This window comes from Zophobas morio, unplaced genomic scaffold (assembly GCF_036711695.1).
Source record: "Zophobas morio isolate AGI-343-1 ecotype UQ-CSIRO unplaced genomic scaffold, CSIRO_AGI_Zmor_V1 ptg000018l, whole genome shotgun sequence".
NCBI lineage: Eukaryota > Metazoa > Arthropoda > Insecta > Coleoptera > Tenebrionidae > Zophobas > Zophobas morio.
Window position 1 is genome coordinate 280978 of NW_026972123.1, and position 26222 is coordinate 307199.

Consider the following 26222-nt stretch of genomic DNA (forward strand, 5'->3'; position numbering starts at 1 on the left):
ACTCTAGAGATTCCAGATATTCTAAAATTCTGAAGGCTTTGAAGATTCAGGGGATTATAAAGATTCCAGAAATTTCAGGGGTTCTGAACATATGCAAAATATGTTTAAATCTGAAGATTCCAAAATATTTGAAAATTGCGAAGATTTCGAAGAAGGTTCAGAGATTCCAGAAAGACTCTAAAAACTTCGAATATTAGATCGTAACACCTAAAAATAATGCATGATTAACAAAGAGTGGAGCTTTGATTAACTTGATCGGCTCTAATATTCAAAATCAAGAATGAGAAATAAACTGTGACGAGTTGTTCTAATTTTATTAGGTACATGAAAACTTTTTGTGAGTAATAGCTTACAAAAAACATTGATTTATGTAAACTAGGCTGTATTAATTACAACTATACACTGTACTTATAACTATGACTGTATTGTGAATTTGCGGTAAAAGACTAGGAGTATTATATACGATATAGGTGCATAATAACAACCTTAAACTCGTTTTTTCAGGTTTAAACAAACATTATTTTTTTGTATTTCGCAGCAAAATGTCATTTGACCTGAAATTTGATCATTGTACGGCAATAAACTGTCTTTCGTAAAGGAAATATTGCTGTTATCTACGGCGTTTCTATCTAAGCACCACTGTGATTTGGCTATAAAACACTGTGTATCACCTGAATTGATCACGCGAACAGTAAAGTAATACTTATCATGTTTATTGTACTTAGTCAAAATTCGCACACTCCATTCGCAGTAATCAGTTTGACGATTAAAAGATAACTGAAAAATGTTACCATATTCGAAAAAATATATATCATTACTTCTGGTTCCCCAGCGATTTTTAGCTAAGGTAAAAGTTTTTTCGTACGCGGTTCCTGTAATTAAGCTATCAGCGTGATCAACTTCAAAGTGATTTCGACAAGAAGAGAAATTGCCTTTGAATTTGCAATTACTTTTAGGGCATTCATATGTCTGATACGTGCATTTGTCTTCATGTTCGTCTATTTCGCTTCCTAAAAGCATCGAAGTGCAACCAAACTGACTATAAACACACTCGTATTGCACAAACGGTGTAAGGGCCTCGACCAAAAAATTCCGGATGTTTTCTTGAGGAAAATCTTTCCGGCAAGTCGGACACTGACCAACTTTCCTGCGACACGATTGGCAGATGCTGTGCCCAGCAGGACACTGGAAAATCGGTTGCCTCATTATATCTTTGCAAACGGGACATTCCAATTGCTTCGTAATTTCAGAAGTTACATTCTTTACTACGTACTTTTCGGGCCTAATCACAACTCTAACCACCTCATCTTGTTGCATAACTTCCTTCAAAGTAGAAAGTTGAATCTTTTGTCCGTTTTGTTCCTCACATGCAACTTCAAACGATAAACCTGGAAGCTTCGTCTCGTAGATGTTAGTTCCGGCTGCATATTTTACAAACATGTTTAACTCCCCTTTCAAGAAATGCAGCAAGCTGTTACCTCCCTTCTCTTTCTCTATCCTCAAAACGTTCACCCTGTTTCTGTGGGTAAACAGTTTGATTACTGTATCGAAATTTTGTAAATTGATCTCGAAAGAATATTCTCCGCACTGTTCGTTCAGAACGTGCGTTTCATGCTTCTCTTCGAAGTGTTTAAATAAATCGACCAGTGTACCCACCCATTCGCACTCTTGTTTTGGCATTAAGCAGTTAACCGGGCGATAACTGCAGTAATTTTCGTGTCGCTTCAAGTCGTCGTAAAGTAGTGCTTCATTTTCGCAACCCTCTGACTGAAATTTACATGGAAATTCTAATTCTCTCAATATGGCGTCTACTCTTGTGTTTGGGAAGCTGTTCCAACTATTTTCTTCGTTCTTGGTTTGGAAACAATCGTGACAAACGTCACCAATATTTTCAACCGTCATCACTGGAGCCACCAACAAATTTTTACAGACGCCACATGAAAAAACTTTCTCTCTTAACATTTTCTTTGTAAAGTCTTGGATCTTTTCGTTCGCCATTACGAACCTGTGGAACAGTTAATTAAGATTTTTATCTGCTTTCATAAAACTGGGACATGTGTAATCTTTTTACTTTAAGTACTTGAATGATAAAAATGTGATATTTGCTCAGCTCAATTTGTTAACTTAGATAGAAGCAAAATGAACGTTTGTTAAGATAAGATAAGGGATAAGATTTTACGGTTTTTTGGGTTTTGGTAAAAAATTCGGTGATCTACTCATTCTACCCAAATTGTGAAATTTTACTACTCTAAAATCAGAACGTGTATAATGGTCGTTTTAAGAGTTTAAATTTAATTTCGACACGACTTTTATAAGTAACATTTTGATTTACTTTGAGAAAAAGCATTTACATAAAAACTACTTATATTTAAATACTTACGTGTTTTATTAATAACGGATTTTTCTGGTATAAATTGGTAACAATGATTTTCTTGTGCGTTTATAATCAGTCGAATGGAACTGGAGAGATGTATGTAAATGATGATAACTGATTAGTAGATATTTCAGTCACTGACTGACAATCTAATCGTGCACTCAGCAACTTATGGAAGATTTAGCCAAGTATTGTAAGCGGCAACCGTTTATACTGACGCCAGTAGTTCCCCGACCTCCCAGATGGTGGTGATGACATCACCACCTTGGGCGACGCTGGAGGGGAATGAGAGGACGCCAGTACCACTTCGGACACAAGCTGCGCGTGTTGTTAATCGTTTATATTTTCAAATAAATTCGTAAAAGACTTTTCTGGCTTATAGTATAGTGCGATAAATTCTGCGCATGTTTTGATGACTCAAATATTCGACAAATCGAAAATTGGAAAAGCGAAATATTGACAAATCAAAAATTTGTCGATGGTTATTACTATAAAGCATGGGCGCCGGCAGGGGGGTGCAAGAGGATGCATTTGCACCCCCCTGGCTTAGCATAAAATACACACTTTAATTTAAATCCAAATTGCAATCTTCTAGGAAGTGGATAATTGTTTTTGAAATCACTTCCGCATTCAGTTCTTGCAGCGGCACATATCCTAAAAATTCTTGGCAAATTATTGGATTTTTATTGTCTTGATCACAGCGCAAATATCGAACTCCAATCGATAATTGTTCTGTGCCACTAATATTAGCAGTCTCATCAGCCAGCATCTAAAAAACGGATGCCTGATTCACATCCTCAATTATTTTGCTCTTAAGAACGTCAGAACAAACTTCAATCAATTCATTTTGAATTTGATGCGATATATACAAAGAGTTTCTTGCTCCTGACTCTAAATGATTTTTTAAAATTTCATCCCCAGATTGAATTCGAAAATGGAGCAAATATACTATATCCTATAATGTATGGGTGCACCCCCCTGCAAATAATCCTGCCGGCGCCCATGCTATAAACTAAATAATCAGTGGCTTAAATAAAATTTTCGCTGCTTTTTTGACTTAAACTTTTACTTTATCAATTTTCCAAATTTTGAATTTTTCACTGTTTAGATTTTTCAATTTGTCGATTTGCAATATTTCGTTTCGGTTTTTTATTTTCTTTATTTTTTGAATTTTCTGATTTTTTAAAGTTTCGATTTAATAATTTTTTGATTTTTCAGTTTTGATTGTTCAATTTTTTGTTTCTTCAATTTTTTGTTTTGTAATTTTAAGTTTTGTTTCTTCAATTTTTAGATTTTGCAATTTTTCGATTTATGATTTCTCGAGTTTTCAATTTCTAATTCGTTTCGGTTCTTTATTTCCTTTATTTTAACGAATTTTCGGTTTTTCAGGTTTTCATTTCTTCAATTTTTGATTTGCAAATTTCCTAGTTTTTATTAATTTTTTTTATTTCTTCAATTTTACAAGTTTGCGAGTTTTCATTCACAAATTTTTCAGTTTTTTGATTTTCCAACAAATTTGGATGTCTAAATTTTTCGATTTTTCAATTTTTTCAGTTTTTTGAATTGCAATTTTTCGTTTCGGTTCTTTATTTTCTTTATTTTTGACAATTTTTCGGTTCTTTTAATTTTCTGATTTTATAATTTTACATTTCTTCAAAGTGAAATTTTTCAGTTTTGGATTTTTCAAAATTTTGATTTGCAATTTTTCGGTTTTCAGTTTTCCGATTTTTCTACTTTCAGGTGTTCCAGTTTCTCGGTTTTTTAAATTTTTCGTTTCTTTAATTTTTGATTTGCAATTTTCTAGTTTTCATTTCCTTCCTCAATTTAACGATTTTAGATTTTTTCCATTTTTCAAATATGTATTAGATTTAAAACTTTTTCATTTATTCGGTTTTCCAATTTTACGATATGCAACTCTCGGAGTTTTAATTTTTTAATTTTTCAGTTTTTCATTTCTTCAGTTTCTTGATTTGTAATTTTTCGTTTCATCAGTTTTTTATTTCTTAGTTTTTTCAATTTTTCGGTGTTTCAGTGTTCTGATTTATATATTTTTTATTTCAATGTGAAAAATTAAAAGATTCTTCAATTTTTGAATTACAATTTTTCTAGTTTTCTTTTTAAATGTGTAGAAATAATAATAATAATAATAATAATTTTTAAAATACTTCACTTTTTCAATTTTACGATCTTAGAATGTTTCTATTTTTTAATTATTGGATTTTAAAACTTTTTCATTTATTCGATTTTTCAAGTTTTCGATAATTACTTTTTCAATTTTTCGACTTTACAATTTTTGGATCTTTCCAATTTTACGATTTATTAATTTTTTCGATTTCTAAGTTTCTCCATTTAAGTTTTTCAAGCTTCAGTTTTTCATTTCTTCAGTTCGATTTCCCACTTTTTCGTTTTTGCTATTTATCGTGTTTAGTTTTTCGATTTCCCCATTTTTCGATTTTTCAACTTTTCGAATCAAAAAAATGAAGACACTGCAAAAAGCAAAATAAAAAATTAGAAATCAAGAACTTGAAAAATTGAAGAAACGAAAAATTGAAAAATTGAAAAAATTAAAATTGAGAAACTTAAATCGAAAAACGGCCAAATCGAAAAAACGAAAAATCGGATAATTCTTGAGAAATCCAGAAATTGCAAAATCGAAAAACGTAAAAATTGGAAAATCGAGGAACTGAAAAATAGAAGATTGAAAAATTGAAATATTAAATAAACAAAAAAATATAAAATCGGAAGACATTGAAAAAACTTAGGACATGAAAAACGAAAAATTGTGTTATAAAATCTAGAAAATGAGAATTAAAAAAATCGGGAAATGAAAAATAAAAATCAAAAACTTGAAAAATTGAGTAAACGAAAAATTGAAAAATCGAAAAATTGAAGAGACGAAAAACTGAGAAATATTGTAAAAACGAAATATTGAAAATTAAAGAAATTGGAAAACTAGGTAATTGAGAAAACGAAAAATTGAAAAATTTGAAAAATTGAATAAACAAAAATTTGTGATGGAAAATCTAGAAAATTGAAAATTAAACAATTGTGAAAATGAAAAATAAAAAAACTTGAAAAATTGAGAAACGAAAAATTGAAAAATTAAAACTTGAGAATCGGAAAAATGGACAAAATGAAAAATTGTAATGTCGAAAAATTTAAAGTCGGAAAATTGCAAAATTGAAAAACTGCAAATCGAAACTTCGAAGAAACGAAAAAGTAAAATATTTAGACGTCGAGAAATTGAAAATTTTTTAACTAAAAATCCCAATAAAATATTTTTGTAAATGATCAAGTTAATTTATGTTCGAAAAATTTAAAACTTGGAAAATCGAGGAATTGAAAAATCAAAGATTGAAAATTTGAAAAATTGATAAATGAAAAATTATAAAATCGAAAAATCATTCAAAAAATAAACGAAATGAAAATCCAAAATTGTGCTATAAATTCGAGAAAATGAAAATTAAAGAAATCGGAAAATGAAAAATAAAAATTAAAAACTTGAAAAATTGAGGAAACGAAAAATCGTGATAGAAAATCTAGAAAAAAATGAAAAACAAGAACTAGAAAAATTGAGAACCGAAAAATTTAAAATCGGAAAATAGCAAAATTGGAAAACTGCTATTCAAAACTTTGAAATAACATTAAAAAAAATAGTAAATGATCAAGTTAATTTATGTTTGAAAAATTTAAAAATTGGAAAATCGGGGAATTGAAAATTCAAAGATTGAAATTTTGAAAAATTGATAAACGAAAAATTAAAAAATCGAAAAAACATTGAAAAAATAAACGAAATGAAAAAGCCCAAATTGTGCTATAAAATCGAGAAAGTGAAAGTTAAAAAAATCGGGAAATGAAAGATAAAAATTAAAAACTTGAAAAATTGAGGAAACGAAAAATTGAAGAAACGAAAGTTTGAGAAATTTGTAAGGAAAAACGAAATAATATAAAAACGAAATATTAAAAATGACATAAATTGGAAAATCGGATAATCGAGAAATTGAAAATTGCAAAATTTGAAAAATTGAGTAAACGAAAAATTGTGATAGAAAATCTAGAAAAAATGTTAACTAAAAATGTTAAAAAAATATTTGTAATAATCAAGTTAATTTATGTTTGAAAAATTTAAAAATTGGAAAATCGAGGAATTGAAAAATCAAAGATTGAACATTTGAAAAATTGAGTAAACTAAAAATATAAAATCAAAGAAACATTGAAGAAAATAAAAAAAATAAAAAAACGAAAAATGGTGCTATAAAATTGAGAAAATGAAAATTAAAAAATTGATGAAACGAAAAATTGGAAAATCGAAAAATCGCAGAAACAAAAAATTGAGAAATCTGGGAGAAATTCAAGTCGAAAAAAGATAAAACCGAAACACTGAAAAATTGAAAAAACGAGAAATTGAAATAGAAGGTGAATAAATCGAGACTTTTCCAAGAATTATGAGATTTTGATTTTTTTTAATTTAAATTTTTTTATACGTAATATTTTGCATATTTCATAGAGGATGGATTCGGAAAAATTTTGAGATGACATGATGAGTTTTCAAAGCATTCGGTTTTGAAGTTTCAAACTTAAATTGCAAAATATTGTTATACAGTTTTGATTTTCTTTTCTAAAAATCTGGATGTTTCCGGTGAACCTAACACGGATTCATACACCCCTAGTTAACCCGGGATTACTTATATTATTTTATAAAATTAAAATTATTACTGTTGTAAATTTTAAAGATAACGTCATTCCATTGGTGGTGGGGACGATTAGCCTAATTTTGATATTCATAATATACGTAGAAAATTTGACAACAATCGGTCAAGTAGTTTCGAAGATTATCTCCAAAGAACGTTTACGAATGAATCGTCAGTGAGACTATTTAGGTTTGAAGAAATCTGATCTAACCTGACCCGAGATGACCTGACAAGCATACTATGAATTTGTTTGAAATGTTTTTATTTACGTTTCGATAATCTTAAATTTATTTCAAAACACACACAAAGAAAACCCATTGAAATAAAATTAACTTAAATTTTATTAGGTACCTGATAAGATCCGTTACATCAAAGTAGACACAAAAATATCAAAAAAAAAAATACAATAAATACGTAATTTCCATTTATACAATCGAACAAAATTACTCTACGCTGGTACAAAATGCAGGTGCGCCCACCCTAGAGCCGAAGGCCGCGGTTCGTGGACGCCACGTAGTTCAGCAGCTCCTCCGAGTCCTCGCAGACGATGGGCTTCTCGTGGTAGCAGGCCACGTCGTGCCAGGCGATGCCGTCGTTGTAGACGTTGTTCAGGACCGAGAGGCACGACTCGCTCGTCCCGTTGATGTCGAACTCGGCATTGTCGGGCTGGCGCTGCTTCTTGTGGCCGGTGGACGACCACGGGTTGTAGCCCCAGCCGTTGGGCCGCTGGTTGGTGGGCGCCATCTTCTCGCGGTTCGCCGACCAGAACCAGCCGTACACGTTCTTGGGCTCGAGGTCGGAGCGGTTCTCGCAGCCTTTGAAGTCGCACAGCCTTCCAGATGTCCAGATGTACGGCACGTCGTCTGAAGAAATCCAAGAGGATTAAGAAAAAATTCGTGACATTTGCGGTTTCGTCAGCTATTATTGCGTTGCTTAATGAGCGTGCACTTTGATGCAATGGTATTAAAAATAAATATTGACGAAATGCTGAGTGCGGGATGAAATGGGTTGGATTGCGGTAATCGAAGTTTTTGCAAGGATGAAACTTGGTAGGTTCGGTCAGGGTTGACGCTCGGTTTAAGAACACTCTGTATTGAAGGACTGAAGTGGTACTGATATCCGTTTTCAAATATTTTCAGCGATCAGTCCAAGACTATTCAAAATGAACTAATATTTTGTGTAAGTGATTATTTAAAAGAATATATTTTTATTATATATATAGATTTTTTGCGGTTATTGCTGATGATACCACGGTGTTCTTTAACAGTAAGATTGGTCGAAAAGAATGTCGGAGTAGCTGGAGAATGGAAGAATTTCATCCAAGTATTCGACCAAATTATTAATAATTCCACGCCCGGAGCAGAATCTATAATTCGCATAGCTCAAGGTTACTTAAAAAGTTTTTCTGATTTCGAATTTGCTTTATAAACTGCAGTATTTCACGATTTATTTGCACTTACAGATATACACTCTGAAATCCTTTAGTCCTAGTTTTATTAATTATTAATTTCATACTGCAAAAATTACATATACATATTAACGCCAGGAAAAACCGGATTGGATCTTTACGAATAGGAGAAGTATTTCAAAAAGTTGGTTAAAGTTTATTTTTCTTTGAAAAATTACAGTTTTTAAATTTTCCACCTTCTGAATTTTTCAAATTTTAGATTTTGCAAGTTTTTCGGTGTCAGTTTTTCCAATTTTAGAATTTTCAGTTTTTCGATTTTCCAAATTTTCAGTACTTCGCTTGGTATCAATAGTTGTATATCAATATTATTATTTTTTGTCGTAATATATGTAATTTTGCACTATGTCACTGCAGACATTATTACTACTATTATTAACTTTTGGATGTTTCGGTTTTTAAATTTTGTAATTTTTCGAATTGTAATTTCAGGAGTTTTCAATTTTTAATTTTCAAATGTTTCGGTCTTCTAAAGTTCTGATATTATAATTTTAGATTTTCCATGTGAAATTTTTGAATTTTTGTTTTTTCAGTTTCCCGTAACATGTAAAAACAATTAATTTTAAAAATTGTTAATTTTTTCAATTTTACGATATAAAATTTTTCTATTTTTCAAATATATACTGGATTTTCATTTAATCGAATTTTCAATTTTTCTTGCAAACTATGGTTTTTATTTTCTTTAATTTTTCGATTTTTCGATTTGTAATTTTTCAGTTTTTCGATTTTCCAATGTTTGGTTTTTGATTTTTAGATTTTGCAAACTATCGATTAGCAATTTCACGAGTTTTCAATTTTTAATTTTTCGATTTTTCAGTTTTTCATTTTTCAATTCTTTGATTTTCCATTTTTCGTTTCGGTTCAATGCTTTCTTTATTTTTTAAATTTTTCGGTCTTTTGATGTTCTGATATTATCATTTTGCTTTTTTTCAATGTGAAATTTTTGAATTTTTGAATTTTTCAATTTTTCGCGTAGCAATTTTTCGACTTTTCAATTTTTGATTTTTGAGTTTCCAGATTTTTCAGTTTTGCGTTTATTCAGTTTTTGATTTGCAATTTTTTTAGCTTTAATCTGAAATATGTAAAAACATTTTTTTTAAATTGTTCAGTTTTTCAATTTTACGATTTAAAATTTTTCCATTTTTTAATTACTGGATTTAAAAACTTTTTCACTTAATCGATTTTTCAAATTTTCGATTTGCAATTTTTTGTTTTGGTTTTTACTTTCTTTAATTTTACAATTCTTCCATTTTTTAATTTTTCTATTTCAGTTTATTCAGTTTTTCGTTTCTTCAATTTTTCGATTTGCAATTTTTCTGATTTTTAATTTTTTTTGTTTCTTCGATTTGACGATATGCAACTCTTCCGGTTTTCATTTTAAAATTTTTCAGTTTTTCCATTTTCCAATATTTGGATTTTAATTTTGTGATTTTTCAATTGTTCATTTCTTCAGTTTTTCAAATACAATTTTTCATTCGGGTCTTTTTGTTTATTTTTACAATTTTTCTGATTTTATAATTTTTCTTTTCTTCAAAATGAAACTTTTGGAGTTTTCAATTTGATTTGTAATTTTTTGGTTTTGATTTTTTCGATTTTTGAACTATTAGATTTTCAATTTTTCGTTTCTTCAATTTTTGATTTGCAATTTTTCTAGTTTTGATTTTAAATATGTAATAATAATTATTTTTAAAAATTTTCGATTTTTCAATTTTACGATTTTAGAATGTTTCAATTTTTCAATTATTTGATTTTAAAACTTTTTCATTTATTCAATTTTTCTGTTTTTAGATACTTAATTTTTTAATTTTCGATATTTAATTTTTCAATTTTTCGTTCTTTCCGTGTTATAATTTTTGACTTCACGATTTTGACGACTGCATAATTTTTTGATTAAAAAATTCGCGAAATGAAAAATAAAAATCAAAAACTTGATAAATTGAGGAAATTCGAAAAATTGGAGAAACAAAAAAAATGAGAAATTTGGAAGGGATTAGAGCTAATAAAAAAGATAAAAGCGAAACATTGAAAAATTGAGAAGACGAAAAATTGAAAAAACAAAAAATTGGAAAATTGGAAAATTGAAAAATCAATCAAGAATTTGAAAAACTGAAGAAACGAAAAATTTAAAATCGAAAAATGAAAAATTGGGATATCAAAAAATTGGTCGAAAGGTAAATAAATCCAGACTTTTCCAAAAATTGTAAGATTTATTTTAAGTTAAAACAAAGACTCTTAGATTTTGCAAATTTTCGATTTGTAATTTAATTATTTATTTATTTTATTTATTTAAATGAAAGTTAGAGTTTTCAATTTTTAATTCTTCAATTTTTCGATTTTTTAATTTTTCATTTTCCAATTTTTGGATTTGCAGTTTATCGTTTCGTTGTTTTATTTTCTTTTTTGTTGCGGTTTTTCAATGTTCTAATTTTATAATTTTTGCCTTTTTTCCAATACGAATTTTTTCAATTTTTGGATTTTCCATTTTCGCGGTTTTCAATTTTTTCATATTTCAACCCTTACAATTTTTAATTTTCCATTTTTTCAATTTTACTTCGCAATTTTTCTAGCTTTCATTTTAAATATGTAATAATAATAATTTAAACATTTTTCACTTTTTTAATTTAACGATTTGAATTTTTTTTCATTTTTAAGTTATTGAATTTTAAAACTTTTTCATTTATTCGACTTTTCAATTTTTTCAAATTCTCGATACTTAATTTTTCAATGTTTCGATTTGTCATTGATACAATTTTTCGACTTTTTGCCAATTCTATAATCTTTCTAATTTTTCCCTTTCGCGATTAATTATTTTTTCAAGTTTCTCAATTTTTAGTTTTTCAATGTTTCAATTTTTCGTTTCGATTTTTCACTTTTCGAATAAAAAAAGAAGAATTGCAAAATTGAAAAATAAAAAATGAAGGAACGAAAAAGTATAAAATGAAAAATTGAAAAAAATAAAATTGGAAATCAAGAACATGAAAAACTGATGAAACGAAAAATTATAAAATCGAAAAAAACGTTGGAGAAATAAATTAAATGACAAAACGAAAAATTGTGATAGAAAATTGAGAAACTGAAAATTAAAAAATTAGGACAACGGAAAAAATGGCTTTAATATCAGGACTTCATAAAAAATGTAAGCTCATTAGACTACAACCATTATTATGACACACATTACGAAATTACAGTAATTGGTCACCAGACAAATAAAAGGTCATTCAGTAAATTAAGTAAATCCGCTAATAATAATGCAAGTCAGCTGATTTTTAAGCAACAAATGTCAGTACAGCCTTCACAATTACAAAAAATTCAACAAACTAATTCTTTAATTCCTACAACTACTCACTCTGTTGGATAAGTCTGAAGATCATATTATTTTCCTCCTGCGTCTCCAGAGACACCAAATCCATACAATACTCCCTACAGATGTTCCTTCCGTCTAACCAATCCACTTTCCTATTGGCCAATTCCGGCACGTGACCGCTGAAGAAGTAATTATGCCCCCGGAAGGAGAACTGTTTCGGCCCTGTAAAACCCATCATCATTACAACCACGTGCCGCTCGTACCAAGTAATTTATTATTCATCAAAACGAAAGCGTCGATTCGGGTTAATTTCAATAAAAACCTGCACCTAATCAAAGTAGAATGAAGAAAGTTGTCCAATTAGTCAATCTAGTGACAATAGAAACAGGGATGCCAACATGAAACACTGACGGCGTTTCGCAACCAGGCCATCTTTAATAGGAAAAACGGCTATTATAAAGCGACCACCGATAAGATTTACAACTTAATCGAGAAAGTGGAACGTCGAGGACTCAATGCTGAAGCATTGAAGATTGCAGCTAATTTTAATTTTTATTAAAAGTAATTATCATAATTGTTTAAGTAGGCAGCGCATGTATTTTTAAGCGCAGTGATATCATCTGCTAATAGCTTGTGAAAAAAATGTAACCTTAAGGTGGCTTAAAAAATTACAGGCAATTAGCGAGTTGGGATCAAGGTGGCTGCGTTTGTGATGAATTTTGACAGCGGCATGGCGCTAGATTTAAATTCACAAATATGGTGGTGCCGCAACCGCCGCTTGTGCAATCGTACCAACTTAATCAACAATTAAAAAATAAAATCGGATTGTATCGCCTGCCAACACAACAACTATTCGCTTATCTGCGACGACCTCCGGTGCTTTACGAAATCGCGGTGTGTGTTTGTTCAAAATTTAAATAAAAATTCCTATTTGTATGCTTTGTGGTCGTTGTGGGTGATGTGAATGAGAAACGTGTGTGGAAATAATGTTGAGGATGTTGGTTACTGGTTTATGGTTGGTAGTATTGTTTGTAGTAAGCGGAATTTCTTATCACGTGCGAATTCGTTGAATGCAGTTTTCACTTGTTGGGTAATTTTACGGCGCTTTTATTTTAATTGTGGCGGGTCTAGATTTTTCGGAGCGATGGCATTGTGGACGAAGAAACACTGGAATGTGTATAAATTACGTACATTTTTTAAACAAAAAGTTTATTTATTTTTTGTTATTTTAAAAAAAAATAAAATTTTGACAAGTCGGCAAAATTTGATTTTCTCAAAAGTTTGCATTCAGGATGGATGCGAGATTTTGTGCTAAAGTTTTTGGTGCTTAAAATGTCAAAAAGTACACTATAATTTGTACTTGGAATTATTTTTTCAATGGCACAGTACCTAATTTTAATTTTTAAAATTCAAAATTTTGACAACTGGGAAGATTTTAAAAATTTTCAAAATTTGTATTCTCGTGACGCGGTGAAGTTGTCAGACTTTGGGTAGCGAGGTGTTAAGAGTGAATCTTTGGTTTATAGCCAAGAAGTTTTTCCGAAATTTGAAAATTTTTGGATTTTTCAAAATTTCACTAAACGTCAAAATCAACAATTAAAAAAAACATTCTTGAAATGTGGATGGATTACGTCAAATTTTTGTACTACCAATCTTAAAAAATCATTTGTAAATTATCAAGAACATAGTTCATTTTTTGTCTGAAAATATTTCTGATTTTTTAAATTTTGAAAATTTTAACAACCCGGAAAAATTCTTGATTTTGTCAAAAATTTGCGGAGGTTTTGAGTCAAAGTTTTTAATACGGAAAACGTCAAAGGTACACTATAATTTGGAGTTGTGATTGTTTTTTAATGTAACAGTAATTTTAATTTTTGAAATTCAAAATTTTGACAACTGGGAAGATATTCAGAATTTTCAAAATCTGCATTCTCTAATGCGGTGAACTTGTCATAGCTTAAGATTCCGAGATGTTAAGAATGATTTTTTGATTTACAGCCAAGAAGCTTTTACTACATTTCAAAATTTTTGGAATGTTCAAAATTTCACCATTTTTAACTAAAAATCTTAAAAAAATAGTTGTAATTTTCAAGTTTATTTTATGTTTGAAAATGTTTCGAATTTTTTAAAGAGTTAAAATTTTGACAACCCGACAAAACTATCCATTTTGTAAAAAAATTGGATTTGAATTTATGCGGGTTGGTTCATAAAAAATGTAATTTTAATGAAAAAGTTGTAACAATTTTTGTTTTTTTTTTCCAAAGCTTACTAATTTGTTCAAATATAAACAAGTGAAGGAAGTGAAAACTTCAAAGTCGCCTTTTTCCAGCGCAAATACCACTAATTCCACTATAAACAAGAGCTCGCCTTAAAAGGCACCTCACATCCACAACAAACATCTTTATTGACCATCGGCATTAACATAGCGACTAATAAACAATCCTTTATTAACTATATTCACTTAGATAATTACGTATAGCAGCCGTTTCTCGATACCAATTACCATAAAAACGAATAAGGCAAGTGAAAACCCACTTACTGTTGGCACATTTCTGTGGATTAGGCAAGGACAAGAAGCGGCCCGGCCTGTTGGAAACCGGCCTAATTTGGTTGATGGCGGGGGTGGCGACAGCCGCCGCACAGGCGGCCAGGACGACAAACGCTATTTTCATCTGAAACAAGAAAAAAAACGTTAAGTTGACTGTGTAAATGGAGTATTTCAAATTTGGCGCGATTTGTAGTAGAGTCAGTGTTTGTGAGAGGCGGCACAGTGGAGCTCCCTCGAACCTGAACTACAACCGAACGCTATTATTTATTTGGGACCCCTTTTTCCAGTATACATAGGAGTTGGTTAGAAAATTTAATTTACACATTGTCAGACTTTTCGACATTTTAAAACTGAAAGTTTTTCCCCCTAATCTGGATCATCTCCGAACCCCCGAAACCTCGCACGATCTCTTCGCACGCTCCGCAATAATTCAGCAGAAGTTCACTAGGTCAAAAAAGGTCACGCAAATACACACCGCACACACGCCGAAGACCGAAGATCTGACAAATGAGTTGCATTTTCGAGATTTCTCTTTGCGACAGTCCCAGGCGCTTAAATTGAACGAACGCCGGTTGCTTAACCGCCTGTTTGCAAAACAGTGTCAAGATGAGGGAGGAGAAAGTGGAAGGATAAACAACAACAGCAGAAATTCGAACGGACACACCTCCAAGTGCCTTTCGTTATTACCTAACCTTCACCATTAGACGGTGTTGACCAGATTTTTTCGCACCGGATCGATAATTTTAAGGCTTTTAACTTTCAGAGGAAGCTGGCGTGTCGGGTGTTGGTATGCAGTTCCGAGTGCTGGGGACGGGTCTGGCGCTGCAGCGAAAGAAAAGGAAAGTGGCAGGTGCGAAGAGCTGGAAGATGAGACAATGGGTCTGAGGTGGTGGGGTGTTTGTTGATGGTTTGAGCTGGTGGAATCATCGCTGTTTCATTTTTCCTCTTGGTTTCTTATCCACCTACGTATTTTTTAAGACTTTTCTTTCCCACACTTTCAACATTTCGTATTCCTCAATACGCGACATCATTGCTTCACTTTCGTATGGGACCGTGGATCTTATCGACATCTTGTGAATTCTGATCTTTATCGTTGTAGCATTGCACAGTACTCAGATAATAAAAACTACCGACTTATTTATTTTTTTTATTAACAAGGAAAGTGTCCCAGATCGTCTGGTTTTATTTCCACTCTTGGGAAGAATAAAATTTTCTATTTGTTTTATTGCATTAGTTCTTTGCTTAGTGTCCCGATGTGAATTTTTTTTTTACTCTTTTTAAGGCCTTCTTTTACGTTTGTGGGGTGTTATTTTTTTTCTTTCATTGGAATTCTAGTCTGGTCATCAGTATTTTATTTATTCTCAACGTCCTCAGTGTTTTAGAAATATCAAAGTGTATTTAAATCGTCTCATATCGTCAGAAAATTTAATTTCCAAATATTAAAAACTTTTTAAATTTTAAATTTTGACAGTTCCATTGCTCCAGTCACCAGAACTTTATTTATTCTGAGTATTTTGATTCTAAATGTCTCTCAGATACATTCAAGTGAATCTAAATCTTCTAAAAAATTTAAGTTTCCAAATACCGAGAGCTTTTTATTGTTATAGCTAAATAATGATAATAATAATAATAATAAAAGTTGGCGATTAATATATAATAGGTCTTGAGATTTTTAATTCAGATTTGCTACTTAGTAGTACTTGCTAAGATAAGACTGATTTTGGTATATCACATATCCTCTAAGAAAATAAAGGGTGGGTGGGCGGGGCTATTTCTTGCTTGTAAAAGACAGCAGGAAAAAGTAAAACTTAGCCCCGCCCACCCACCCTTCTCTCATTTTTTTCTTCAGAAATAATAAATAAATCTTAAGCAAAAAGTATATCAAACAAATTACGATTAGCGATTTTTTTTTAACAGCCTACTTTATATTAGTTCCCATTCGTGCTCTATCAAAGAACATACAATTAACCCCTCCCACCCACCCCACCTTCATTTCAGTGATTCACTTTATCTAGTTCGAATGGAAGGTGGATCTCAATTAAACAGAGATAAAATCGTTAAAATGAGAGCAGTCTAGGTATGTGGGCGGAGCTAGTACTTGATAAGATAAGACTGATTTTGGTATATGACATATCCTCTAAGAAAACAAAGGGTGGGTGGGCGGGGCTAAAACTTGCTAAGATAGAACTGAACAATATTTAGAGTAGTCACTGGAATCAAGAGGGGGTGGGTGGGCGGGGCTATTTCTTACTTATAAAAGACTGCAGAAAAAAGTTAAACTTAGCCCCGTCCACCCACCCGTTCTGATATTTTTTTCTTCAGAAATAATAAATAAATTTTAAGCAAAAAGTATATAAAAAAATACGATTAGCGCTTTTTTTAACAGCCTACTTTATATTAGTTCCCATTCGTGCTCTACCAAAGAACATACAATTAACCCCGCCCACCCACCTCATCTCCATTTCAGTGATTCATTTTATCTAGTTCGAGTGAAAGGTGGATCTCAATTGAACAGAGATAAAATCGTTAGAATGAGAGAAGTGTAGGTATGTGGGCGGGGCTAGTACTTGATACGATAAGACTGATTTTAATATATGACATATCCTCGAAGAAAATAACGGGTGGGTGGGCGGGGCTAAAACTTGCTAAGATAGAACTAAGCAATATTTAGAGTAGTCACTGGAATGAAGAGGGGGCGGGTGGGCGGTGCTACTTCTTGCTTGTAAAAGACAGCAGGAAAAAGTAAAACTTAGCCCCGCCCACCCACCCCTTCTCTCATTTTTTTCTTCAGAAATAATAAATAAATCTTAAGCAAAAAGTATATAAAACAAATTACGATTAGCGCTTTTTTTAACAGCCTACTTTCTATTAGTTCCCATTCGCACTCTACCAAAGAACATACAATTAACCCCGCCCACCCACCTCATCTCCATTTCAGTGATTCATTTTATCTAGTTCGATTGAAAGGTGGATCTCAATTGAACAGAGATAAAATCGTTAGAATGAGAGCAGTGTAGGTATGTGGGCGGGGCTAGTACTTGATACGATAAGACTGATTTTAATATATGACATATCCTCGAAGAAAATAACGGGTGGGTGGGCGGGGCTAAAACTTGCTAAGATAGAACTGAACAATATTTAGAATAGTCACTGGAATGAAGAGGGGGTGAGTGGGCGGGGCTATTTCTTACTTATAAAAGACTGCAGGAAAAAGTAAAACTTAGCCCCGCCCACCCACCCCTTCTCTCATTTTTTTCTTCAGAAATAATAAATAAATCTTAAGCAAAAAGTATATAAAACAAATTACGATTAGCGCTTTTTTTAACAGCCTACTTTCTATTAGTTCCCATTCGCACTCTACCAAAGAACATACAATTAACCCCGCCCACCCACCTCATGTCCATTTCAGTGATTCATTTTATCTAGTTCGATTGAAAGGTGGATCTCAATTGAACAGAGATAAAATCGTTAAAATGAGAGCAGTCAAGGTATGTGGGAGGGGCTAGTACTTGATACGATAAGACTGATTTTGGTATATGACATATCCTCGAAGAAAATAACGGGTGGGTGGGCGGGGCTAAAACTTGCTAAGATAAAACTGAACAATATTTAGAGTAGCCACTGGAATGAAGTGGGGGTGGGTGGGCGGGGCTATTTCTTACTTATAAAAGGCTGCAGGAAAAAGTTAATTTTAGCCCCGCCCACCCACCCGTTCTGTTATTTTTTTCTTCAGAAATAACAAATAAATCTTAAGCAAAAAGTATATAAAACAAATTACGATTAGCGCTTTTTTTAACAGCCTACTTTCTACTAGTTCCCATTCGCACTCTACCAAAGAACATACAATTAACCCCGCCCACCCACCCCATCTCCATTTCAGTGATTCATTTTATCTAGTTCGTAGCAAAGGTGGATCTCAATTGAACAGAGATAAAATCGTTAGAATGAGAGCAGTGTAGGTATGTGGGCGGGGCTAGTACTTGATACGATAAGACTGATTTTGGTATATAACATATCCTCGAAGAAAAGAACGGGTGGGCAGGCGGGGCTAAAACTTGCTAAGATAGAACTGAACAATATTTAGAGTAGTCACTGGAATGAAGAGGGGGCGGGTGGGCGGGGCTACTTCTTGCTTGTAAAAGACAGCAGGAAAAAGTAAAACTTAGCCCCGCCCACCCACCCCCTCTCTCATTTTTTTCTTCAGAAATAATAAATAAATCTTAAGCAAAAAGTATATAAAACAAATTACGATTAGCGCTTTTTTAACAGCCTACTTTCTATTAGTTCCCATTCGCACTCTACCAAAGAACATACAATTAACCCCGCCCACCCACCTCATCTCCATTTCAGTGATTCATTTTATCTAGTTCGATTGAAAGGTGGATCTCAATTGAACAGAGATAAAATCGTTAGAATGAGAGCAGTGTAGGTATGTGGGCGGGGCTAGTACTTGATACGATAAGACTGATTTTAATATATGACATATCCTCGAAGAAAATAACGGGTGGGTGGGCGGGGCTAAAACTTGCTAAGATAGAACTGAACAATATTTAGAATAGTCACTGGAATGAAGAGGGGGTGAGTGGGCGGGGCTATTTCTTACTTATAAAAGACTGCAGGAAAAAGTTAAAATTAGCCCCGTCCATCCACCCGTTCCTCATTTTTTTTTCTTCTGCTATAAGAAATATCTTACAGCAAATAGTATATAATGAAAAAAGTACTGTTAGTACTTTGGTTTCTTTTTTCAACAGCCTAAGTTTTCTTAGTTTCCATTCCCACTCTACGTAGGAATATATAATTAACTCCGCCCACCCACCCTGCCTCCATTTCAGTGATATATATTTTATCTAATCTGAATGAAAGGTGGATCTTGGATAAGACTTATTTTGGTAAATGACTTACCCTTCAAGAAAATAAAGGGTGGGTGGGCGGGGCTAGTATTTGTTAAGATAAGACTGATTGTGGAAAAGAACATAACCTCTAACAAATTGAAGGGTGGGTGGGCGGGGCCAGTACTTTCTAAGATAAGACTAATTTTGGCTTATATTTTGCCCTTTCTTCTTAATATACGTAGTCTTCTTTTCACAATAAGAAACTTAAACATGTTCAAAATTTTTGTAGGGAAGTATGTATTTTGCAATTACGCTGTGCCCCTCGGTCTGACAACGAATAAAAAATTCATTATAATTGAGATCGCGTTTTAGTTACTTATAGTTTTAGTTGAACAACACGATAGTTAACTATGTACTTAGTTTCTTGTTGGGAAAGAAGATTTCGTGTATTAAAAAAAATGTACGAAATATAAGCCCCGCCCACCCACCCACTCTCAATTGTGATGATTTTTTTTTTAATTATCGTGAGCCGAGGGCGGAGCTTAGCTGCAAAAACCTCATTTCTCTACAAGAAATTACCATGTGAAATGTTCTGAAATAAGAAATAAATCTTAAGCAAAAAGTTATAAAAAAATACGATTAGAGCAGATTTGGACATTTTGTTAATTAAAGTAACGAAATAATTATGTTCAAATATTGAGAGCTTTCTAAATTTTGACACAGTTTTTAAGTGAATTTCAAAATTTCGTTAAAAAAAATAAAAACTTAGTGATTAATAGAACTACAAATGTTTAGCTCAGATTTCCACATTTTGTTAAAATACTGAAAGAATTATAAACATTGAGCTTTCAAATTTGTGCTAATTTTTTTCTTTCGCTGAAAATTCTGTTGCTGAAATCCAATTCCATCGTTCCAATCACCAGTATTTTATTTATTTTGAGAATCTTGAGTTTTTTAAGCACATTGAAGTCAATCTAAATTGTCTCAAATCATAAAAAATAGCTTTTCAAATATTAACAACTTTTTAAATTTTGACACAGTTTTTAATGAATTTAAATGTTACGTTAAAAAAATAATGAAAAACTAACGATTAAAGAACTATACATTTTTAATCGAGACCTGCACAATTTTGTGAGAATAATGAGAGAATGATACAAAATTAGGTTTCCAAATACTGAGGACTTTTAAAATTTTGGCACAATTTTTAAGCGAATTTAACAATTTCGTTTAAAAAGAGATTGATTTTTTTTGCACATTTTGTTTAAATAATAGAATATTTATAAAAATTGAGCTTCCAAATTGTTCATTTTTTTTCAAAGAAAATTCTGTTCCAGTCATCTATATTTTATTTATTTTGAGCATTCTGAGTATCTCAAACAGATTCAATGGGTCCAAATCGTCTCACATCGTAAAAAATTTAGGTCCTCAAATATTGAGAACTTTTTAAATTTTGCCTCAATTTTTTAGTGGATTTAACCATCTTGTTAAAAAAAAAATAATAATAATTAAAAGCACTGAACACTGTTAAAACCCAATCTCATCTTCAGTTGGGATTTATTTTAAACACTTTGAATCTCTGGCACAAACTCAGGTGAGTTTAAACCGTTTCAGATTGTTAAAAGTCGACAATTTTAGTCGATTTCTTGTTCTAGTGGCTGCAGTTTTGGCGTGGGCTGTCAGAATCTTTGGAAAAGAGAGTGCAGGATATTTCACCAGCTTTTACATAATTCCATATACCCTACGGACACGGACACTTCATAATATTCGCATTACATAACATATATTATATTATATTCTAAACCCAACTAGATTTTTGTTAAACCCGAAACAAAAGCCGCGCGTGCGATGACGTCACCCAGCACCCGGCAGCAGCGCGAAATGAAGCTTCTAATATTTTCTGCAGACGCATTTCTGCCCGTCTCGGCCGTCCTCATTTGCATAAATAGGACTCATTTGCATTGCCATTGTGTTGTGATCTCGCCCAAGACCTCACTCCTCATTAGAACCAATTCTCGAATCGAAATCGTGATGCCAGTAGTTATGGAAATCGCAGAAACCTTGTTGACACATCGCATCTCCTAACGTAACAGAGCTAAATTCCAGACTGATAGAGTCATCAGCGTCGAAAAAAATCTGTTTGCGGAATTCGAAAATGTCAACTGGTGTTCCAACACATTTCGATTATTTAATAACGTGCTTTCTGCATAGCTAAATGGGGCAGTGAACTCGAAACTGACCAACCTTAATTCTAATTTATTTATTTTGCGACCCGATATTTATTGTTATTTCGAGCCGAAATCCGTGACCACCTAGAGCTAGCAACATTCTGGTGACCTTTGGACCGACAAGTGGCGCTTGTGTCATATAATCGTTATTTAACACTTTTATTAGAGACCTGTTTCGGGGAAATTAGAACTCGGAAGTGGCCGAAGAACCGAAAGATCATTTGACCCTCGAGCTATAAATCCGCTGTTGTCAGGTTAATTTGACGCCGATGAGTGATGCAACTCGCTTTATTGAAACATCCATTAAAGGTTACAAGCGTTTAATTAATTCAGATTCATAAATCATAACCTTCTGCGTTGCGATTGCGTCGACACGTTTCTGAAGAATGTGGCTGAAGATGGTGCCGCAGAGGGGAATCGTGGCGGTCAATAGCACGTTTCGGGGATTTGGTGTTCCGTGTTTTTTTGGGGAATGACACATCGTTAATGAGTTGGGAATTGTTGATAAACGGGTGTTTTCTCACGTATTCCGAAAACGTGCTGGTCATCAGGAGGTAAATATTATTAATTAGTTCCGTGACCGTGCTATTATATGGCTATTTTTAAAATTGTAATTTTGTGCGATGACCTTAAGAGTAGCCTTGGGATTATACAAGTGAGGTAGGTAGTAATTAACAGTTATGCAAAAAATGCATTTGAAGGAACGTCATTTTTCTTATTGTAATGAAGTTATTGAATGTTTTAGCTTTTTTGGAGGTAAATTTCCATAAATTTACTGGTTTTTAAATTCTTTGGAGTGTAATGTATACATTATTCAACAATGATAATGCGGTTAGTTTATTCAAAGCTGATTAGTACAGTTATTTACAGGTTGTACTTTTTTTGTTAACAAAACTTAAAATCTGTACATTTGTTTGAATCCGTAATTGTTTCGTATGTTTGGCTTATCGATACTTAATTTTTATGTTAGTTTTAACCAAATATTCTTATTTACTTATTTACCTTGAATATTAAAACACTAATTTAATCGCTTGACTTCATTGTTATAAGTAATTATAAAACTATAAAGTTTTAAGTTTACAAAATGTTACATCCGTGTATTAATGAATGGTAATGTGAGTGTTTTTTATTTCAGATCCTTTAAGTATATTAAACTGCTAAGGTTTATGGTTTTATTGTTAGAGCTTCAGAATTTTAAAAACTTTTATACTCAGTCTTGAACTTTTGATTTTTTTCTTGGGTTTGAAAACAACGTTAAATTATAAAATTTAAATGAGATCGAGTCCTCCAAATATTCATATTTTTAAAAATTTAAATTTTAAAACTATATATTATCGAATGATCCTTTTTTCAATTTTTAATCAGATGTCTTGATTTTGTTTGAATTTAACAAATTCAAACACATCGAATATTCGAAGAAAGTGGACAAAAAATACGGCAAATTTCACTTTAAATTCTTCCCAATTTTTTAATGTTTTCTTACATTTTTTTTTTGTAAAAAGTGTCTGCTTACATTTCCTATACACCTAGGATTTTTTTATACTCATCAACCAATTTTAGAGTATTTACACTGTTTAAATTTTGGTTTTTGTCTTAGAGTAAGCTGAAAAATAAAAAAAGCAATTTTCTGTTTTTCTTAAAAAGTTCAAAATTGTTAAAAATTTAAACTTTATTTTATGTTGTCATTCTTTCAGTTATTTTCTATGTAAGTTTGATAATACGAAACAATTATTAGTAAATTAAAAACATAAAAAATATGTTGTACAATTTTCTTTTCCTTCTTTTTTTTTCTCAAGTATTTTCTATATTTAAAGTTGGCAGTTTTCGCGACATCTTGGATTTTTTTTTATACTGATCAACCAATTTTAAAGTATTTACACTGTTTAAATTTTGTTTTTTGTCTTAGAGTAAGCTGAAAAATAAAAAAAGAGCAATTTCCTATTTTTCTGAAAAAGTTCAAAATTGTTAAAAATTTAAACTTTTTTTCATGTTGTCATTCTTTCAGTTATTTTTTTTATAAGTGTGATAATACGAAACAATTATTAGTAAATTAAAAACATAAAAAATATGGTGTACAATTTTCTTTTCCTTTTTTTTTTATCAAGTATTTTCTATATTTAAAGTTGACAATTTTCGCGTCACCTAGGATTTTTTTTTAACACTGATCAACCAATTTTAAAATATTGAAACTATTTAAATTTTAGTTTTTCTCTTAGAGTAAGCTGAAAAATAAAAAAAAGAGCAATTTCCTATTTTTCTGAAAAAGTTCAAAATTGTTAAAAATCTAAACTTTATTTTATGTTGTCATTTTTTCAGTTATTTTTTTTATAAGGTTGATCAATACGAAATAATTATTAGTAAATTAAAAACATAAAAAATATGTTGTACAATTTTCTTTTCCTTCTTTTTTTTTTACTCAAGTATTTTCTATATTTAAAGTTGACAATTTTCGCGTCACCTAGGATTTTTTTATACTGATCAACCAATTTTAAAATATTGAAACTATTTAAATTTTGGTTTTTGTCTTAGAGTAAGCTGAAAAATAAAAAAAGAGCATTTTCCATTTTTCTGAAAAAGTTCAAAATTGTTAAAAATTTAAATTTTATTTCATGTTGTTATTCTTTCAGTTATTTTTTTTATAAGTGTGATAATACGAAACAATTATTAGTAAATTAAAAACATAAAAAATATGGTGTACAATTTTCTTTCCTTTTTTTTTTGTCAAGTATTTTCTATATTTAAACTTGATAGTTTTCGCGACTTATTACTTTTTTGAGGGACATGTCGAATATTGAAAGAAAATAAACAAAAAATAGGAAATATACAGTAATAAAATATAAAGTGAAGTTAATTTTTTATAAACACCCTGTATATAAAAATTTGACTTAGTTAGTCTACATTAAAATTTTTTAAATTAAAACTTTGCTCTTGGTGCAATTAGGCTCTAGGTGTTTAGCATAGAGTCTGCTCCCGAGAACCTCGCTTTACCCGAGGCGAAGTCGAGCGCGAAAACAAAAAATGATATCTGATGACGAATATTTTTGCTTTCTTATTAGGTAATGTCATTTCCATTAAATACCATGCTTTTGTTACTCAAATATAGTGTTTATTGTGAGCGTAAACTTTTAGTGATTTTGTTTTATTATAACAATTTTATTGTTGTTTACCACCACTTTTGAACACAGCAAAATTTTGCATCCAATTGGACACTTGTATAATTTTTAAATGAAACCGTATAAAATCAACATTTTTTCTACGCACACACTATATCCCCCATACCCATGTAACCTGCGCCCATAAAAATTCTTGCACCATCAAAATAATTTACGACCGACACCATCATTCACCGAATTCAGGCCAATCGTCACCACAATTTTCAGGCGCCACCTCGGCGTGTACAAATCGGGCCGCGATTTTCGAAAAAGGAAAAAACTCACCGTTGTTAGTCCAAGAACAAAGAACGAACTGTCGCAATTCGATTAACACACACTCATACACACCGGCAGTCCTTACCTTTGCTCAGTAAAGCACTAAAAATCTCACGCGAATAAGTGAGAGTCTCATTTATATGTCTTCAGGTGTTTTTAAAGGTGGTCTTGGTGGGATTTCTCTCGTTATCCCCGTACGAAATCGAAATTTTTTCATCGGTGGACGCTTCACTCGCTGATGTAAGGCGATGATGAGCACAATGATGATGATGATGATGATACGGGTCGGTTTTTTTTGTTGATTGGAGTTTCATGGGTGGAATGGGTGTTTTTCGGTGTGCGTGCACGATTTGTTTATGAAATGGGTTCAATAAAGTAAAGGATGGGTTTTTGTTGTTGGTAGGCTGTTAATAGTGATTAGTGGATCAACCTTGTAACAGTAATTTAGTTAGCATATTATTAATGCATTAATGAATTAATAATTTTCTCATAGATGTGGTAGATAAGATTAATTTCTTGTTTAGAATATACCATTGTTTAGGTTTATCATTTCAACAAAAAATATATTAAAATAATTATGATTTATGAGACAGAGAAACGATTTGGAGAAATAACCACATTTTTTCTTTTAAAGCTAGAATTTTTAAAATAATTAGGTTGGCAACACCAACGCGTTCCTTGTTTAGTTTGACAGTTGCGGTCAAATATATAAAATTTCATGGCCCACTAGAGAACTTTTTGCGATCGAGTGATATATTAATTTAAGACAGATATGCGTTGAGGTTATCTCATCCTGAAAGATTATCAGATTTTTTACTTCCCAAACGTAATTTCATTTTTCTGGACGTTTCATTCTTATGAAATTTAATATTTTTGGAAATATCGTAGATGGTAAAACGCTGACAAAAATTTGTCTGTTCATGTTCACTAAAGTTTATTGACGTCACCTCAAAATTGTGGTTGTAAATCCTCTATAAAATATGTAAAATCTATTAGTACGGAGAATGTTCAGAAAAGTGAATTGATGTTTAACAGTTAATTTTATGTTTAACCCAAAAGCTGATTACTCATTTTTTCCAAAACTCTTGGAACACAAAATTATTTTAGTTTAAACGCGTTATTACCAAAAATAAAATTTTTAGAATCAAATTTTTTGGAATAATAAAACACGTAAATTTGATTTTTTTGAAATATGTATAACGTTTTATATTTAATTTTTTTGTTTATTCTGATAATTTAGTTTGACTTTTTATTACTTTTGGAGAGTAAGCCAAGGATTTATTGTAATAAAGACTATCTAGTGCACGGCTACTCTCATATATTTCGGTTCTTCGATTTTTCCATTATCAATTTTT

General features: G+C 31.4%; 2 protein-coding genes across 3 annotated transcripts; both read right to left on the reverse strand.

Moving 5' to 3' along the window:
• Nucleotides 1-300: 300 nt before the first annotated feature.
• On the reverse strand, nucleotides 301-2549 carry LOC135130893 (uncharacterized). Its single transcript, XM_064058343.1, has 2 exons — nucleotides 2381-2549; nucleotides 301-2005 (listed from the first exon to the last, which is right to left on the reverse strand). The coding sequence occupies exon 2, from the start codon at nucleotides 1996-1998 to the stop codon at nucleotides 487-489; it is 1512 nt and encodes a 503-aa protein (XP_063914413.1). The 5' UTR covers nucleotides 1999-2005; nucleotides 2381-2549; the 3' UTR covers nucleotides 301-486.
• Nucleotides 2550-7388: 4839 nt separating this feature from the next.
• On the reverse strand, nucleotides 7389-25051 carry Slf (schlaff). 2 transcript variants are annotated; one of them, XM_064058300.1, is made up of 4 exons: nucleotides 24953-25051; nucleotides 14374-14506; nucleotides 11877-12056; nucleotides 7389-7928 (listed from the first exon to the last, which is right to left on the reverse strand). In XM_064058300.1, exons 2-4 carry the CDS (start codon nucleotides 14504-14506, stop codon nucleotides 7546-7548), a joined length of 696 nt encoding a protein of 231 aa, XP_063914370.1. In that variant the 5' UTR covers nucleotides 24953-25051; the 3' UTR covers nucleotides 7389-7545. The 2 variants fall into 2 exon arrangements, with proteins under 2 accessions (XP_063914370.1, XP_063914369.1); XM_064058299.1 differs by having other exon boundaries at nucleotides 24877-24987.
• Nucleotides 25052-26222: the final 1171 nt, after the last annotated feature.